General features: G+C 38.9%; 2 protein-coding genes across 2 annotated transcripts; both read left to right on the forward strand.

The window, feature by feature from the left end:
- The first annotated feature begins 277 nt into the window (after nt 1–277).
- On the forward strand, nt 278–10,194 carry ddx61 (DEAD (Asp-Glu-Ala-Asp) box helicase 61). Its single transcript, XM_088329091.1, has 13 exons — nt 278–470; nt 909–1,842; nt 1,913–2,017; nt 2,346–2,475; nt 2,559–2,705; nt 3,312–3,406; nt 3,493–3,615; nt 3,867–3,995; nt 4,968–5,084; nt 5,856–5,919; nt 5,991–6,092; nt 7,712–7,931; nt 8,002–10,194. Exons 2-12 carry the CDS (start codon nt 1,600–1,602, stop codon nt 7,924–7,926), a joined length of 1,470 nt encoding a protein of 489 aa, XP_088185217.1. The 5' UTR covers nt 278–470; nt 909–1,599; the 3' UTR covers nt 7,927–7,931; nt 8,002–10,194.
- Nucleotides 10,195–10,655: 461 nt separating this feature from the next.
- tomm40l (translocase of outer mitochondrial membrane 40 homolog, like) lies at nt 10,656–19,019 on the forward strand. Its single transcript, XM_088329092.1, has 10 exons — nt 10,656–10,795; nt 13,006–13,211; nt 15,101–15,168; nt 15,229–15,321; nt 16,418–16,519; nt 16,594–16,699; nt 16,785–16,907; nt 18,169–18,245; nt 18,315–18,417; nt 18,672–19,019. Exons 2-10 carry the CDS (start codon nt 13,007–13,009, stop codon nt 18,809–18,811), a joined length of 1,017 nt encoding a protein of 338 aa, XP_088185218.1. The 5' UTR covers nt 10,656–10,795; nt 13,006; the 3' UTR covers nt 18,812–19,019.
- The last annotated feature ends 110 nt before the right edge of the window (nt 19,020–19,129 follow it).

Raw genomic sequence — 19,129 nt, forward strand, 5'->3', positions numbered from 1 at the left:
ACGAAACCATTTCAAGGCAGAGGAGTATTTGTGAGATTCCGTTGCTCACATGTTTGTTTTACTTTATTCATTTTAACTTGCATTTTTAGTCATATTTAATCATATCCTGAACTTTCTAAAGGTAAAAAGAGTTTAAAAAAAATTTGGGGGTGCCTGGGTTGGAATTTGGAGTGTGTGAGCACCCCCTTAAACAGGGTTGTTCCGCCCATGGTTGTTACCAATGACAATCCTAATTGTAATGTATCTTGTTTGGCCGCCGGGTGTCAGTAGCGTTCTACTTTCACATACGATAAACAGAAGCAAGAGAGCGCAACGAGGAAGAGGAGATGAAGGCGACCATGTTGGTTTAAACGAGAAAAAAAAACAATAGATGAGATTTATTTAAAATACATTTCAGTTATCTTATGATTCAATGGTTTGTTCGGAGCAACGGGAAATGAGGCATTTGATCTAAAATAAGGCAAACCGAGGTAAGTGTTAGAATATATACGAACCATTTCCTTCAAAAACCATAAGATGCTAGCTAGTTAGCTAGTTTGGGGCTAACTTTAGCATTGTTTGCCAAATTAGGTGACGACGAGACAATTAATGCGCTTGCATTAGTCAGATGAGAACGTAAAATAGTTCAATTTATTTCACTGGCACTCAATAAAGTTCATTTTTGTGTAATATAATTAATTTGATTTTAGAAAGCTACGCAATGGTTGGCTTGGTAAACAAAGTTATTCTGTTCCAAGAACAATAGTCGCATTATTAACATTGATATCGCTTATGACTTGTAATTCAATTAACCCCCATATAAACCCATTGATCTTTCCATAAAACTAAGGTTTAAGAATATTTTACATTTCCGGGTGCACGAACATGCAAGTTCATATTCAAAAATTTTGTGTTTGAACATGTTTTAGGTGACGCATTCGAGTTGGTTGGCTGCCTTTAATAAGGAAGCTCCTTGATCACGGCCACGCTCCCACTTCTGTCACTTGGAACGTGCGGTGTCCACGCAGAAACGAACCGGGGCTCTACGCAAACACCCACAGTGGATTAGAAGGGATTGTAAAGCTCTTTTGCTTTGGACTTGATCCCATTTTGTTCATGTGGAAAGAATTTCGGAATATACATGATTTTGTGTAAGGATTTGCACAGACTTTTGATTTTTTTCCGAGTAAATGCCACGGACTGAAAAGCAAGCAGAAAACACAGTGTAAAAACTATTGCACAAAGTTGATATTGAAGAAAATTATCCTACAAGTACAAAGATTGCCTTAGTTCTATTTCAGGACTTGAGCTACATTTAAAACTTGTTCATGTATAATTTTTCTATATTCTGAGCAAGTATACTCATGCAAATATCTCTTCATTTTGAAGAGTTTCTTGTGTAAATTTCTTTTTGTATTTTTTTAAGGTACATTGGTTACTCCTGTTTGAGGGGAACAATCACACATACGTGTGCATATGTAAATATCATTTGATTGTGGACATCAAAGAAATTATTGTTGGCTGGTGCTTTAATAATCTTTTTTTATATATATTTTCAATAACATTTAATAAGAAAAACTTAAGAGGCAAAAATATAGCTTTGAAGGAAAACTTAGAAAAATGGCGACAGCCAGAACCGAAAACGTCGGCCCCCTTTCTATGGGACTGAACAAGCAGAACGGGCAGCTCAGAGGACAGACCAAACCACCTTTAATCCCACCGGGATCCTCAACTCAAGTAAAAGTGTTTGGTGCCCCCCAGAAAATGGGTGCTGCCTCTCAAGAAGGAGGGGGCATTAAATTTGGGGATGACTGGAAAAAGAGCCTCAAGCTACCGCCTAAAGACAACAGGGTTAAAACATCAGTAAGTGAAGTATCATCTATTTATTTTATACAAACTTGTAACACTCAAACGTTAAAATTATATTTTCTAGGATGTGACAGCCACTAAGGGCAATGAATTTGAAGATTACTGTCTGAAAAGAGAACTTCTGATGGGTATTTTTGAAATGGGCTGGGAGAAGCCGTCCCCTGTTCAGGTATGGTTAAAAATGCTTTGAAAATGCACCCACTTTTAATCAATATTCTGTTTTTGACTAAAGCTAATATTGGTTGGTTATTTTGATCCCTTAACCACTAGGGTCATACAGGCACCATTTCCTGTGGTGTGTCTGTGGCAAGTACAGCCTGTTGGTGCCCAGTTCAATTTTTGATTTTCAGTCAACAGGGAGTAGCAAAATGGCTGCCTCTAAGTAAAAAAAATAATGAAACAAAACTTAACCTACAAAGGAAAATTAAGTTCCTGAATATATTTCGAAAGGACTATTTGGGGTTTGATTTACTATTTTAAAACTGATTTCTTTGTAGGAGGAGAGTATTCCAATTGCACTGTCTGGAAGGGATATTTTGGCCCGTGCAAAAAATGGAACAGGAAAAAGTGGAGCCTATCTTATCCCATTGCTGGAAAAGATAGACCTTAAAAAGGAATACATACAAGGTGAGTTGTAGATATTGTGTTGTTTCTAGTTTCACACAATTCATTATATTTATTTGTTATTGCCTTTAATTCTCACCACCTAGCAATGGTAGTTGTGCCAACTCGAGAATTGGCGCTGCAGGTCAGCCAGATCTGCATCCAGATCAGCAAGCACCTGGGAGGAGTCAAAGTCATGGCCACCACTGGTGGGACCAACCTACGAGATGACATCATGCGTCTGGATGAGACTGGTGAGCAATCATATTGGATGATCCTGTATAGCAGCGGTCAGGAACGTACGTTTTTGGATATCGTACACAGACTCTAACATTATTATACTTTTATATACTTGATGAAATCGGCAAATGTGACACACTGAAATAAAATGCGCTGAAGAATTGGCTTTTGTCTGGAGATCAGGTTTGGCGTCTTTGTTTAATTTTAGCTTGGATAGGCGCCACTCGGCTGTACTTGCCCAAGACAATCCACATGAACTGGTGCCCCTACGACCTGTGAGGTTAAGGGATCCAACCAACCAACCATACATGTATATGAGTATGGTGTGACTCTCACTGAAAAGAAAAAAGAAATGTAAATATTTTCCTTTATCGGTCTTTGTGTCAGAGAGGTTCCCGACTTCTGTTATGTAGTGACGATTTAAATACCCAATTTTTAATGCGTTACTCATTAAGTGACAAAGATGTCTTTTCACGACATCTAATGCATTGTTCAGGTGGGTTAAAATAATAAAACCAACCAAAAATCTCTAATTACAGAATTTCAGAAAGTCATAATCTACCCATTTTGATTTAGTTTTCTTTGTATTAAACCTATTTTCCTTTTCCCTTTTTTCTCAGTGCATGTAGTCATAGCTACACCCGGTAGGATTCTGGATTTGATCAAAAAAGGAGTTGCAAAAGTGGAGCGAGTCCAGATGATGGTGATGGATGAAGTAATGGCACTAACCCAATAAAACAACAAGCTAGCTTGATATTATTGCCTTCTAAATTTTATTAAATCTTTTTTTTTTCTTCTCAGGCTGACAAATTGCTGTCTCAGGACTTTGTGTTGCTCATCGAGGATATCATCGGATTCCTGGCCAGGAACAGGCAAATCCTGCTCTACTCTGCAACCTTCCCCATCAGCGTGCAAAAATTCATGGTGAGCTGCTGTCAGTTGCACCACCACTCCGCCAGCCTTCTGGCTAAGGGCCAGTTGGCACAGATTGTTGTGTTTTGCAAGGCAATCTGTTCATTCTCTGTGCCCAGTCTTGTTTGGTGCTGTGTTTCACTCACATGCATCACCATTTGGATACTTGTTCTGCTGCAATGTAGCAATTTGTATTTGACCTAGCATCCATTTCTGTGTGTTATCTATCAGTGTATTAAAATCCATAATTTTCTTTTGTGTAGGCCAAGCATCTGCAAAAACCGTATGAAATCAACCTAATGGAAGAGCTGACACTGAAGGGCATTACTCAGTATTACGCTTACGTGACGGAGAGACAAAAAGTGCACTGCCTCAACACACTCTTCTCCAGGGTGAGTACATCTCGGTAGGGGCGTCCAAATAACAGCTTGGAGGGCCGTTTGCGGCCTGTTAACCTTTGTTCAGCCAAAAAAAGCCTGGACTAAAAGTATTAACTTAACAATTTATTTAATACCTTAATAACAGGTCCAACTGGCAAACATAATGGTCTATTGTATCATTCACCTACTACACCATTACCTTATCCCACTACTGTCAGGGCGCAGATGCAGGATAAGATTTAGGTTGGCCCCCCACAGAAAAAGCCTGATCCCCTCTGCCATTACCCTTTATAAAACAGGCCACGCTGACCCATCCAATTAGTCTGCCTTAATTTTCCCGCTGTTGTATATGTTTGTCTTTGTAATATAATGCCTGATGTTTTCTTCTGGTACAGTCGGTGGAAGTGAATTTCCCAAAGGGGACCAATCAAAAAAATTTAAATCTATTTGCCACTGAAAAAGTTTAATGCAATTTGAACAATCCAAAAATTGAGTAAGAATTGTACTATATTTCTTCCCTTAAAGCTAATGGTTTTTACTTTGAAGTTTTTTTTTTTAGGTTAAAATAATACAGGTGGGTTTCATTGGCTTTTTTTTTTTTTTTCAAAGGCGGATATTTTGTGGTTTAAACTCCGATATTTTGTAAAAAGCTCAATTAGCCCTGTTTAAGAAAATGTATTGTGATTTTGGTGTGCTTGGTAGAATACAATAAAAAAAATTCTGTTGGTGGATATTGTTGGGACACTTGATGTAAAGAAGAGACCGCTTCTCAATTATGTTATTAATAAGTCTGGCGGACCACCTAGCTGAAACGTCGAACCGCGAAGTAGCGAGCTCCCACTGTATTAGAAAATGTTTGGTAATCACATTAAAGGGGAAAAGACAGTCTGCCTAACTGTCTGGCCCATTGTGCTTCCTTACATATGCAATTTTTCGTCCTACATACTTGTACCCTTATCATATTCACATTTGTCTGTGTTGCAGCTGCAAATCAACCAGTCGATCATCTTCTGCAACTCCACACAGAGGGTGGAGCTCTTGGCTAAGAAGATCACACAGCTGGGCTACTCGTGCTTCTACATCCACGCTAAGATGATGCAGGTCCGTATCATTCCATTTGCCTTTTCTCCCTGCTCCCTATAAACCATACATGTATAAAGTCCAGCATGGGAGTCAGTTAGGGCCCTTAATCACAAAATAATACTAAGTGGCCTGACGGTATTTTTTGAAAGCAGTATACAATGTGCACATTAAAAATTCACCATTTCACTAGATGATGGCAGTAGATTTTTGGCCACCTTGTCCTTGGCTTTTTTTGAGAATTTTTAGCTCACCCCATTTATGACATAGCGACTGTAAAAAAAAATGGAAAGTTGGCTGTAAGGGGCCGCCACGTCCAACACAAGTGGAAATTGGAGTATATTTCTTCCACCTACATTTGAAACAACGGCATCTGCCTGGTTTTCAAAGTGACTGGCTGTTTTCAAAGAATATAATAACCAATGGCACTGCCAGACATAACATGCTGACTACGACAAGCTGGATACAAAACTGGAAACGAAAGATAAAGCAACTGGAAGCCGTTTTAACAGCCCAGCAGTGCTTTTTCATGAGACCCTGAACGTTAAATCAAAACGTTACAAAGACGAGCTACAAGGTCGTGCACAGATCGGCAAGCACTGCAAAGCTTTGACTGAGTGTGAATTTATTAAAGACTGTTCAAAGAATGGATGGCTGAGTAGTCAGTCCTCACACATTTTTAGCTTGCTAAATCTGGCGCGCTTTCCCAAAGGTTTAGACACCCGTGCTATAAGCTTTTGATTGTGCAATAGACACTCAACTCATTTCTGTTTTTTTTACATTAAATTCCAGGAATATAGAAATCGTGTGTTCCATGACTTCAGAAACGGACTTTGCAGAAACCTGGTCTGCACTGGTAAGTGTTCTAAATCTTGTATTCAAAGCTCAATGAGTAGATTGACGATAATGGTTACAACCTTCCAAAAGATCTCTTCACTCGGGGTATCGACATTCAGGCCGTCAACGTGGTCATCAACTTCGACTTTCCGAGGAATGCGGAAACATACCTCCATCGCATCGGGAGATCAGGTATCTCGCGCTCATATTTATTGTAGGCCTGTGTGATATGACAACAATTGTGATCACAATAAAATATGTATCAGTCAATATTAGGTTTTGTTTACATTTTAAGTTGAATTTTCGCCTCTGAGTGAAAAGCCGACAAAACCAGGTGCCGCTTTAATCTTTATTGTCAGAAGAAAGACGCAGGGCGACTACTCCATAGCTCAGGGGTCGGGAACCTTTTTGACTCAAAGAGCCATAAAAGCAAAAAACCCGCGCCCCAGACAAAAGCTTAGTCTTCAGCACATTTATTTTTGATGATTTGATAAAAATTATGAAAAGAGAATAATGCCAGAGCCCCTGTCCCAAATTCAACAAACAGACCACTTTAAACTTGTCTCTTTCTTGCAATTACTCAAGATCGGTTAAACTCCTTTTGACCCTTTTTTTCATGCATATTGGTTTCAAAACCAGATGCAAGCATTTATTTTGTAAAAACGTCACAACATTCTGAGAATATGGAGCCTTGTGTGCTTACCTTTGGCGAGAGATGGGAGGGAATGCTTGTACTTTTTGCATAGCTCCACCCATCCCTCCCACTCACCCAATCAAATGACTAAGTTCTCTTCCGGTGTTTTGGCGTATTTACAGTTCTGTGGATTCATCATAAAGTATCTGAACACTGAACACAGATTATATAGCAACTTTTAAATAAAGGATACTTTAGCGTTGTACAGCCAAAACGAGTTTTTTTTCCCCTTTTTTTGTGTGACACCTTGACTGTAAATTGTAGTGAAAAACGTGCCCTATATATACTGCGAAGTGTTTCCTTCGCAATTAGCTCTGGTTTGGCTTTACGTGTACCTGAATAGGATAGACAATCCCGGTTTTGAACAAGATGGAGAAATTTTGCATGCAATCAAATTGGTCTCTGAGCCACAGATACTCATAGAAAGAGCCATATATGGCTCGCGAGCCATAGGTTCCCGACCCCTGCCATAGCTGATACTTTGGGTCAGGTACTTTAAAAGATTCTTTGATCCCTGATTTCCAACAGTCCTAATATAGGTAACATGTCTTTTGCTATGAAAATGCAACTGCATTTGTAATATCTTTTCGTTTTTTGTTGCGTGACACGCTCCTGGAAAACGCTGTAATGAGCATTTGTTGCTGTTTTGGCTTAACACTCACAAGCCCGGTGCTTGTTGAATGCCCGCTAGCGATCGTTTGGGACTGAATTGTTTTTCCTTAAGCGTATTCTAGCGGGCGTTAACAATTTTAAATGGTGGAATAAGTTTGTCGTGTTGCCTGTCTTGGTTGGAACATGTTTTTGCAGTGTACAGCGCTGCTGTTTTTTTTTTTTTTTTTTTTTTTTTTTTTAAATCAGAATTTAAGTAGCAAAATACCCTCAGAAAAATGAAGAGTACCACTCTTTCGGCATGTTTTTGGAGGGCTTCCGTGCATCCTTAAAAAGTTGAATTCATTATTTTAAAAATATCTGTATTAAAATAATTACTGTTTAAATCTGTACTTTTATTGAACGTCTTTCATTTATGGTGGCAAAAAATTATACGACTATCAATATTTTTTTTTCGCCCAGTCCTGATTCATCGTATTAAGCATGTAAGCTAACGTGTTGTTCTTAGGGAGGTTCGGGCATTTCGGTCTGGCCATAAACCTGATCACATCTGAAGACCGCTTCAACCTGAAAACCATCGAAGACCAACTGGTAACTGACATCAAACCTATCCCCGGAAGCATCGACAAAAGCCTCTACGTGGCTGAGTTCCACTCCTCTGGGGGTGATTGTGAGGTAGAAGAAGTGCAAGAAAAAACTGGACTTCAGCCGGACAGCACCTAAATCTGGTAAGCATTTTATTTGCATTCTCATGCATACATAAAAAGCCCCTTGGTGATTTATTTTATCTTCATGCAGGGCACATTCGGGCTTCAGCACCTCTTCAACATCTCACCGATATATCCAATAGACACAGGAAAAAAATGTATTTGATTTCAGCTTATGTCATGCCATAAATGATCAATTCTGTTTTGAACCGGTCTTTCAAGGTAATTTGGCGTCAAAACACCAGCCGTCGTAGCGTATCCTGTCGCCACTTAAGTGCCTTACTTGCTGGGCTCACTTGTGACCCAATCACTTCGAACACCCTTTATGCAAGAAAAAGACGATGGTACTTTAAGAAAAGGTGCATCTAAAAAAAAACGAATATATCCTTTTTCTTTTTTTAAATGCCAACGTTGCAATAAAAATGGCAGCTCAGTAGTGCATGACTGTTTATCTGAATATTTACATGTGTAGCTATTCATGGATGTCTGCCTGGCAACTGTTAAATTTTCATAGCGACCTCTTGCTGTTATTTTATAGTCATCAAAATCTAAATAAAAATCATAAGAAAAAAAAAACACATTCAAGAGACCGGTTCAAAGCAGAATAAACAAAATAAATAATCAATTATTTTGGGAGCTTTTTCTGTGTATTAAGGACCGCAATGTAAAATTGCTTCACTATTTCTGCAAATCTGAAGACAAATTGAAATTGGTGAATGTGAACTGCTTTTTCTCTACCCCCGTTATTTTTAACAAGCCCCAGTTCTGTTTTCCTTTATGCAGCTGCATCGATACATATTTTTTTTGTTTGGTTTGCAGCAAATCCTGTTTTGATAACTATTTGAGGATTTTTTTTCTTTTGTTTGGGGCTCTGGATTGGAAAGCAAAATTGTAGCATCTTAGGCAGCTGCGATGTTTTTTTGTTTTTGTTTTTGTTTAAAAGAAGAAATAGTTTGGGGATTTCTAAGATTTACTCCTTTTTTCCTGGTGTGAGTCATATGACATAAGCACTTTGGTCTGGGTGGGTTTTCACTACACAATTAATTGGATTCTTCATGTGAAATTATCAGTTGGAGATTTATAGATACTTTCCACAATCCATTCCTAAATTTTTTTACGATTCTTTTCAAAAACCAATATCCAGCTCTTCGGGTTAATGGGAATATGTTTTTTTTCTTCTTTTTTTTGTTCAAAAGAGTTTTCAGGATTTACACTGAAGCAAAACCAAAAGAGTGAGTGAAGCGTTTGTATGCAGCCTCAACCCAACTTGACAAAAAAGAAAGTTGCTTTCAACAATTGACCTTTATAAAAACATCTTGTAGAGGGTTTGATGCTGCATGTAAATGTGTTCTGTCCTGTCTTCTCCCTTTGTCTTGTGCTGATATTCTTTGTCTTACATTTGAATGAGAGCTGTTTACCTGTCATTCCCCCTGTCCCCCCTTTTTGTGACGTTCCATCTCTTGGCGGTGAATGTCTTCTTTCCATTCCCTGATCTCCCTTGTGACCCAAAGTCTTCCATCATGTATTAATTCGATAATTATTATTAGGATTATCTTTGAACAGAGGGCTGCGTGATGGGCCCTAAAAGTCATCTGGGTGCTTATAAATTAAACCCAATCCCAAAAAACATTTTGTTGAAATAGAATTAGACTTGTGTTGGGTCACGATGGACGTCACGTTGAATCCTGTTCCGAATGTTGACTCACATTTACTTTAGTCGTCTTAAGATTTCTGTGCATGTGTGCACACCATGACACCTTCCATCAGGTGCGTTGAGTTTTACAGCAATTAAAATTAATTCAGGCCCCAAATTGTTGTTTGTTGGTGGTAAATTGAAATCCTTAAATTGAGCGAAAGTGAAAATACATTCTTTGACTAAAAATCAGCAAAATATTTGTGCATTTTCAGCTAAATCGATAAAGCCTTTCTACTGCAACGTGGAAAATACAAATTGGCTGTAGTTTGGTGGTTGTAAAGGTTGCAACACAAATGAAGTGGTAGCATAATTCTGAGTTTCCCAGCAGATAAATTATACGGGCATTTGAAAACGCAATCAATAACTAGCGTTAATTTCAAGACATTTGGTTTAAGGTGACAGTCTTCAAGCTAGCTAAATTCCAACAATAAAAACGTTTAATACTAAAATTCAAATGATTTTGAAATGTACTTTTGGAGGATTGTACTGGCTCATTCAGCACTGTTTCTTTGCCCTGCTCTCTGCTGTTGTAATTTGGAACTACATGCAAGAGTTGTGAAATTCAATAAACTACCAAAATGTGCACAATATTGCTTCCCTCCTGTTTTCATTTCGTATTGGTTGTTCTTCTCTTTGTGGATCGTCTGTGAATCCGTCCCCTAAAAAACATCTTAATTTAATGGATCCATCTGGGTCATTTCAACCAATGACCTTCTGTTCCCAAGTTTGACGCGACGCAAAACTTTCAGGACTGTAACTTTGCTTTTCATCAATTTGTGTTTTTGTTTCCTTTCTTTTCTCTCGAAATGCCGCTAAAACAGCGCAACTCCAGCTTAAACAATAAAGGTGGAGCCCTTAAAAACAAGGGTCCTATGGTGTGTCTTGGGTAAGTACAGCCTGTTAGCACCCAGACCAATACATGTTTCCACCCAGGCTCGAACCAGGGTTCTGTGCGTGTTAGGGGAATGTGCTAAACACCGCACTAAAACCCCTAGTAAAATCTGCTTAATACTTTGACTAAAAAAATCTACATTTAATACGTACTTCCGTGTCACACAGACCAATCACCTTCCGTTCATAACGCAAAACGCCAACCAATTGCATTTTGAGTAACCTGCCGTGTCACCCAAACAAATGGACGTTTTTTTCTCCTGGTGTTCAACTTCCGGTTGCGACGCCCTCTAACAACGTGAGTATTCTAACGGTCATTCATTCTGTTGAGTTTTAAAGTATTTTGTTTAACTGCAGAGGTTTTGCATGAAGAAAATCAATAAAATGAGCCTCCAAAATTAGGAATAGATCGCAAAAAGTTAGCGTGCAAAGAGGGTTCATGTGGACGAGTTAGCGGAGCTACCAGTCATGTTAGCTTGAACTAGCTTAGGTAGTCATTCATTGACATGTCAGTAAAATGATTACAAGCCTTAACAGCAGTTGAGATGACACTTTGTCACCCAATTGGTCACTGAATCAACGACTTTGTTGAAAACGAGTATTAAATTATCTTGGCTCTTTTTTCCCCCTTAGATAGATGTCTCAAAACAATTATTGCTTGTCCACGAGATGGCGCAAGTTACAACATGGTGAAACGTCAAGTCATATTTGTGTACTGTAGTCTCAAAGCGCTGTGCAAACTACCATTACACCATCCCCTGATCTGAAACCTACACGAGGGCAAGGAGAAACCATAAAACTTCAGCATGGGAAAAATAAAAACCTTGAGATGGGGCTGCACATGAGGTGACCAGGCTGTAATAGATGTGGGAAGGGCATTGATGGACAGCACAAAAAAAACATCAATTTATAGGCAATAACTGAATGTCCTGTTGACCGGTTATAGATCGGTAATTTTAAAGTCAAAGCCCAGGGCCAATTGCGGCCCCCTGGATGATAGTCTGAGGGCCCTACCTTATTATGAAAGTTAGTGACAGGATTTATAGTTTTCCCACTAGAAATGAAATGATCTGCATTTATATAACTCTTTTCAAGTCAAGACTTCCCAAAGCACTTTACAGTGTGCTTCACATTTCCCAATAGCGGCCGTGATCTGTGCAGCCATGTAAGGCGCTAACCTGCTTATTGGGGGCATTAGGGGTTCAGTGTCTTACCCAAGGACACTTCGACATGTAACGGGATTCGAACTGCGATCTCTTGATCCCAAGACTCTCTACCTCCTGAGCCACTGCCGCCCCACTAGAGGCCGCTGTATTCTGTCATGCAACCGAAAATGAGTGCTAAAACAACGGAAGAAGACTAAATACGTAGACTCAAAGGGACCAAGTCTCAAGTCAAGTCACATTTATTTGTATAGCCCTTAATCAAAAGATGTCTCGAAGGACTGCACAGGATTACAATTACACCACCGCCTGATCTTAAACCAACATGCGGGCAAGGAATAATTGAAAACCTCAGCACAAGGATAAAAGAAACCTCGAGAAAAGGACCTCACAAGTGGTAATTTTTGGGGGAAAAAATAAGAAACCCGATAAAAGAAAAAAGTACACAAAGATAAGAAAAAGGAAATTAAACCAAGAGTTAAACTCCAGAAAAAAAGGAAAACAAAGATGTAAAACAGGGGAAAAATTAAGAGAAAAATTTGCATTTTTCTGGTTTTGTCCTTTTACTCTTTCCTTTTTTTTTCCCTTTTCTCCATTATCCTTTTTTTGGCCCTTCCCCTACTTTTTTTTACTCCGGTTTTATTTTTTCCTCTTTATCATTTCTTTCCCATTTCTTTATTCCTTAAAAAAAAAACTTCCCTTTTTCTTTCTTTGGAAGGCTAAGTAAAAAAGTGCTTTTTGTTCACTTTTAGTCTCTGTATTTTTGGTTGCACTACACATTACAGCGACATTTAGTGGATAAATATAAAATCCTGTCCCTTTGAGAATTTTTTTTTTAAAATCAGATTTGGGTCAAATGGGACACATGCATTTTTGACCAAGTCGCTCTGGATGATATAACATTTGTCAAGGTTCTGAGCAGTGCTTGAAAACAAGTCATGACATTGAGCTGGGAAATGAAATGGTCCTCTTATTCAGATCCTACTTTTCAGATAAGACTCAATGTGTTAGATACATGTGAGATGACCTCTGAGCCTTCAAGTGTCTAGTGTGCAGGGCTCAGTAATACGTCCCCTTCTTTTCAGCATTTACATGCTTCCATTGTCACGCGTCCCTAAAATCACCCCGTGAAACCTTGCAATTATTGTACAGTTAGATTTTCTCATATCAATTAAAACAAATACATTTTGGATGCCTTACCATTCATTTAACAAATGTATTGTATACTCTACCTGTAAACATTTGTTTAGCCAATCAGAATGCAAGACACAATGCATGAAGCATTGATCTGGTGATCTGTGTTATAGCGATGGATTACTGCAAAATCTTGATGCTCCCCTTGCAGAATGGGGAGTGTATTAGCGGCTGGCTCCCCCCACCCTCCGCCACCATCCTCCCCGGGTGTGGCTGGCACCGGTTTGACAGTGCCACCAGGTTTTGGGATGCCTCCCCTGTCACCCTCAACTGACATTATGCCCGAGAAACCAGAGGATGTGCTGAATACTCTTCCTAACCCGGGTACATTTGATGAGTGTCATCGCAAGTGCAAAGGTAAACAATGATCTTTGCAATACGGTAGAACACCGGGATATGACATGAATAAACTCTAGGGTGAAAATGCAGTATAGCAAGCGATCGAAAAACTATGGTATTATGTTTTGAACCCCGGGTATCCCAAATAAACACATTAAAATAACAAAATACTATATGGTATTTATTACTAATATGTAATGCTCATGTGTAGGATTTAATAACATTCCAAATATACTTGTAAATGAAAACTGAAGCTATATCAACCTTTGGAGTGATATGACTTGAGCTGGTACAGCGGAGTAAGCAGGTGGATGCAGAGGGAGTTGGTGGATTAACAATAAAACTTATTTTAAAACTTCCACTGACCAGGACTGTCATTTTTTTGCTTAGTCACTCTCCTTTTTTTAATAATATTCCAAAATGTTGATTAATCAACCATAAAACTTGGCTAGGGTAGCCATCTGTGTACCTTCTTTGTATTTTTGATAAGCGCCAGCTTCGTTTCCATAGTTGTCATCTTTTTGCTTCTTTTTTTCGTCATTGCAAGCCTTGTACCCTTAGCTAATGAATATAGAACAAAAAAATTCAATACTGTAACACCAACAAACCACACAAGATGATTAACTGAATGAAGCTATAATAATTATGTGAGGATGTTTAGCCAATAACATAACAGTATTTTCCTGATGCTGTGACACAAACCTATTGCAGAACAGTATCTTATTTGATGTTGACCGAATAGCAGACAGGAATCTTTTGGACATATCTTGTCATACGCACGAACACTGCAATGTTTGAATTTCAGCCGTTTCATACGTATACGTTTTGAAGTTGTTGGATATGTCGTCTTGTTGGAAAATTGCTTTCAAAAGGAGCTGAAAAAAACCATATTACTCCATACAGCGTGCTTAAAATGCTTGATAATGTAGTGTTGTGTTTTCAAGGTATGAAAATAGCTTGAAGTTCGTGTGAAGTGCTTGTAAATGCTTGAAATCGTTGCTATGTTTCTTAACAAGTCTGTTTAAAAATGACATTGACACTGCTCGCTGGTGGCTTTGCTCTGCCATTGCATGTCTCTCTTTTCAATGGCAGCTGGCATTAGTTTGTATGGCATCGTCCTATGATTTGTATTGCCCCCCTACAAGGGACAGGTGCACTATCAAATGTTATTATTTAAAGAATTACAAATCAGTTATGGAGAATTTTTATGGGCCATGCAAAAAAGAAAGGTAGCATTCCGCAGTGGAAAATTTTCTGCTTCCTGCAATTGAAAATGTAAGCTTCATTTTTACCCAACACCTTTTTGGGGGGGAGAAATTATTCTCAAAAACAAATATATTCCCTATTTACTCAAGCTCTAAAAATTCTGATTACAGTAATCCCTCGGTTATCGCGGTTAATGGGGACCAAAACCACCTGCGAAAAGTGAAAATCTGCAACGTAGCGACGCCCCTTCAAAAATGCTTAAAAAAATTATTATTATTATTATTATTTTTAATTATTTTATTTTATTATTACGGTACTTTTTTTTTAGACCCGGTTAATGGGGACCAAAACCACCCGCGAAAAGTGAAAATTCGCGAAGTAGCGATGCCCCTTCAAAAATGCTTCAAAAAACCCATTATTATTATTTTATTTTATTATTATTATTATTATATTTTAGACCCACGAAGCTCTGAACCGCGAACGTGGAACCGCGAAGTAGCGAGGTCCCACTGTAATGTGTACAAATCTTCATGAAGTTGTACGAATCCTAAACAGGAAATAGTGGGGAAACGGTTGTAAAAAGGAGCCGAAAAAACATCTTATTCCTCACCATAGAGTGAAAACGTTAAATGGTGGGGTCCCTGTATCCCGGGGGTCTACTGTGACTTTTTGAAATCATGGTTCATCTTTCTTCCCCTCAGAGGTTTTCCCGATGCAGATGGAAGGTGTCAGGCTCGTTGTGAATAAGGGTCTTAGTAACCACTTCCAGGTTGGTTATAATACGCTTTCTCATAAGGCAGGACCACGATTCTGATTTTTCTCTTTTCAGGTGAACCACACTGTGTTATTGAGCACTTTGGGGGATTCCAGCTACAGATTTGGGACCACATATGTTGGACCAAAGCAGACTGGTCCGGCTGAGGTATGCCACATTGCTGTACTACAGTGCGAGCAATAATGCAACTTTTTATTTTATTTTAAAATGTTCAACATAGGTGAAACATAACCATGAAATAAAACTAAATTTATCCTACATTTTATATTGTGCTTATTCATAAATAATAGAAAAGTGTGTGTTGCACAAACATTGCCCCCCCTTTGACTTTACTTTGGACAACCTTGTTTTGCTGCAATCACAGCCAAGTGTTTTTGAATATGTCTCTTTAGTTTTTGCACATTTTGAAACACAAATATTTGCCCATTTCTTCCTTACAAAACAGCTTAAGTTCCTTATGGCTTGATGGTGATCGTTTGTGCACAGCATTTTCAGATAGTTCCACAAATGCTCAATATGATTAAAGTCCGGACTTTGGCTTTGCCATTCTATCACTTATATATTGTTAGTTTTTTAAGCCAATACATAGGTGAACCTCTGCCCCATTCTTGGGTTTCTTGAAGATTCCAACAGCTTTTCAGCCAGAATCGCACTGTATTTGGCTCTATTCATCTTCTAATCACCTCTAACGATCTTCACAGTCCCAGTTAAAAAAGAAATCCCAGAGTGTGATGCTGTGACCACCATGCTTGACAGTGGGGATGGTGTGTTCAGGGTGATGTGCAGTGCTAGGTAACACTTTTCACACAGCCCCAAAGGTACATTTTTGGTCTCTGAGCACCCTGTGTCTATCATCTGGCTTCTTGCAAACTTTGAGAAATGACACTTTGACACTTTTACATGCAGTATATGACTAATAGTTGTCTTATGCACAGATTGTCACACCTCAGCTGTGAATGTATGCAGGTCTTCCAAGGAGTTCATTGACTTTTGGTTGCTTCTCTGCTTAGTTTTCTTTGTGTTTAGGGCGAAGGTTTAGAGGGACGGCCAGGTTTTGGTAGGTTTGCAGTAGTTTTATGGGCTCTTAATTTTGATATTATTGCTCGCACAGTGCTCCGGGTTGATGTGTAAAAGTTGCAAAATCAGATTGTATCTCATTCCTGGAATTATTTGAATAGGCACTGCATTTTCACATGTTTTTATTTATTATGATACATTCAAATTAACATGAACACGTTTTCAGTTTTTTCCAGTAATGGTGGGGGACATGGACAACTTGGGCAGCCTTAACGCACAAGTCATCCACCAGATCAGCGACAACATCCGTTCCAAAATGGCATTCCAGGTTTATCATTCGTTGCATACTCATCTTTGATTGACAATTTATTTAAAACAAAAAAATGTTTTAATATTTCTCAGACACAGCAGCACAAGTTTGTCAACTGGCAAGGGGATGCAGAGTTCCGCGGTAAGGATTTCACAGCGACGATTACACTTGGGAACCCTGACGTGCTAATTGGATCAGGTAGGTTGCCATTAAATCTTTGTATTCCGTACTTTTGCAATATTTTCAAACGATAAGTTCAATATAAATAAATACAACTTGTCAGGTATCGTCGTAACACATTACCTGCAGGCCCTCACGCCTGCGTTAGCCCTGGGAGGGGAGCTGGTGTACCATCGCAGGCCATCCGAGGAAGGCGCTGTTATGTCACTGGTTGGCAAGTACACAGGTGAGGAAATGGTACTGTGCCTAGCGAAAGTACTACCCCCCCAACCCCAAGAACTTTTTGTCATTTTGGCACATTTCAGGCTTAAAGCTGAAAAGATTCTAAGAATCAACAACATGTGAGACACAATCGCAAAGTGGAACCAAATTATCTCAACATCTGATATTATATTTACGACAAAAAAAAAATGAAAAGTAGGAGTTAATGTTCCACCCTCTGTTCTCAGTTTAGCCTACTTGACTCCACAGGTTCCCTGATGACTTCTGAGTGATCCAAAAATGACTAACAATGACAAACAGTGTGCATTTGGTTTCTGTTTAAATTTGTAAAAAGACACATGGGAAACATAACATGTGAAACAAGGTGCTCTGGTCAGCTGAGATCAAAATGTAACTTTTTGGGCTGAATGCAAAGTTACATTTGGCATAAGTGTAACACTTTACATCACCCTGAAAACACTATCCCAACTGTCAAACGTGGTGGTAGCAGCATTATGCCCTGGGGTTTCTTTTATTCAGCAGGGACTGGGAAGATCGTTAAGAGTTGATGGGAAAACGGATGGAGCCAAATAAAGGGTGATTCTGGCAGAAAATCTGTTGGAATCTGCCAGAGACCTGAGAATGGAGCGCAGGTTCGCTTTCCAACAGGACAACAACCCCAAAAATAAAGCAAAATCCACAATGGAATTGTTTAAAACTAACAATAACAAAGTCCAGACATCAATCCAATAGATGATTTGTGTGGAGATCTGAAAAATGCAGTAAACAAACAATCACCATCAAACCTTAAGGAACTTGAGCTATTTTGAAGGAAGAATGGGAACATATTTGTGTTTCAAGATGTGCAAAATTTTGAGACATGCCCAAAAGACGAGTTGCTGTGATTGCAGCAAAACGAGTTTGCACAAGGTATCAACTCAAAGGGGGGCAATATTTTTGCAAGGTCCACTCTTCAATTGTTCCTTTGTTAGTACCATAAAATGATGAATACATTGTGATTGTGTCTCACATGTTGTTGATTCTTAGAATTTTTTTTTGAGTTTTTTTAATCTATAGGTTTGACACCTGAAATATGGCAGTAAAAAATCTTTTGGGGTGGCAATACTTTTGCAAGGCTCTGTAAACTCAGGTTTCAAGCTGCTTTTACTCGGCCTTAAATCTTTAACTGATAATTTTACTAGTTTTAAATACTTCTTAGATTAGGTTTGGAGGTTTTTCCTCAACGCATAAAGCCACAACATACTCACATTCTCTTTTGAACCCAGGAGCTAACTACATCGGCACACTGACGCTGGGCTCGGCAGGCGCTCACGCCACTTACTACCACCAAGCTAACGAGCAGGTTAGTTAACCGACTAATTATAATTATTCCATTTGCTCTGCATTTTTAATTTTCTTTTTTTTTTGTTAGTTGAAGCTCGGCGTGGAGTTCGACGCGAGCACTCGCATGCAAGACACCAGCGTGTCATTCGGCTACCAGCTGGATGTACCAAAGGCTAATTTACAATTTAAAGGTACAGTGCGTAGTTTTTGGACACACTGCTAAAAAATTTTTTTTAAAAGGGTAACTGTGATTTGAAGTAATATCCTTAACCTGAACCCGACCTGAAATCCCGCCACCTTCTGGATCCTCACAATTGAAATATAGAGTTTCAGGTTCTCTTCGGGCTTCGTCAGGTTTGGGCTGAATGGGGTTTAATACCTGCGGGCAAGGCAGAATTTTTTTGGGGCCCGTTCTTATCTATTCTCTGATTTCCTTTCATCTCAGGTTCAATCGACAGTAACTGGGTGGTTGGCGCCACTCTGGAAAAAAAGTTGCTGCCCCTGCCCCTCTCCCTGGTTTTTTGTTCTTTCCTCAACCACAACAAGAACAAGTTCCAGTGCGGTTTTGGGGTTACCATAGGCTGAAAAACCTTGGGTGTCTTTGTGACAATTTCATTTTTACAGATTGTTATTATGGTCATTTTCATTTTTTAATTTATTTGTGAATTTCTTTAGTTTTTTTCCTCCTCACCACTTAGTTTGTGAATGTACACATGAAACTGTTCCACATGTATTATGACCTCTCGGAAAGTACATTTTGTAAAAAATAAATAATTTAGCCATCAAGAACCGCTACAGCCTCCCAGAGATTTCAATTCAATAAAAAAAAAATCAGTGCCATTGACAGCTACACGCATAAAAAATGGCACGAGAACTGATTCTTATAATAGCTTACCATGAAAG

The sequence above is a fragment of the Urocampus carinirostris genome, chromosome 2 (assembly GCF_059441175.1).
Source record: "Urocampus carinirostris isolate Australia breed hairy pipefish chromosome 2, RoL_Ucar_1.0, whole genome shotgun sequence".
In the NCBI taxonomy this organism is placed as follows: Eukaryota; Metazoa; Chordata; class Actinopteri; order Syngnathiformes; family Syngnathidae; genus Urocampus; species Urocampus carinirostris.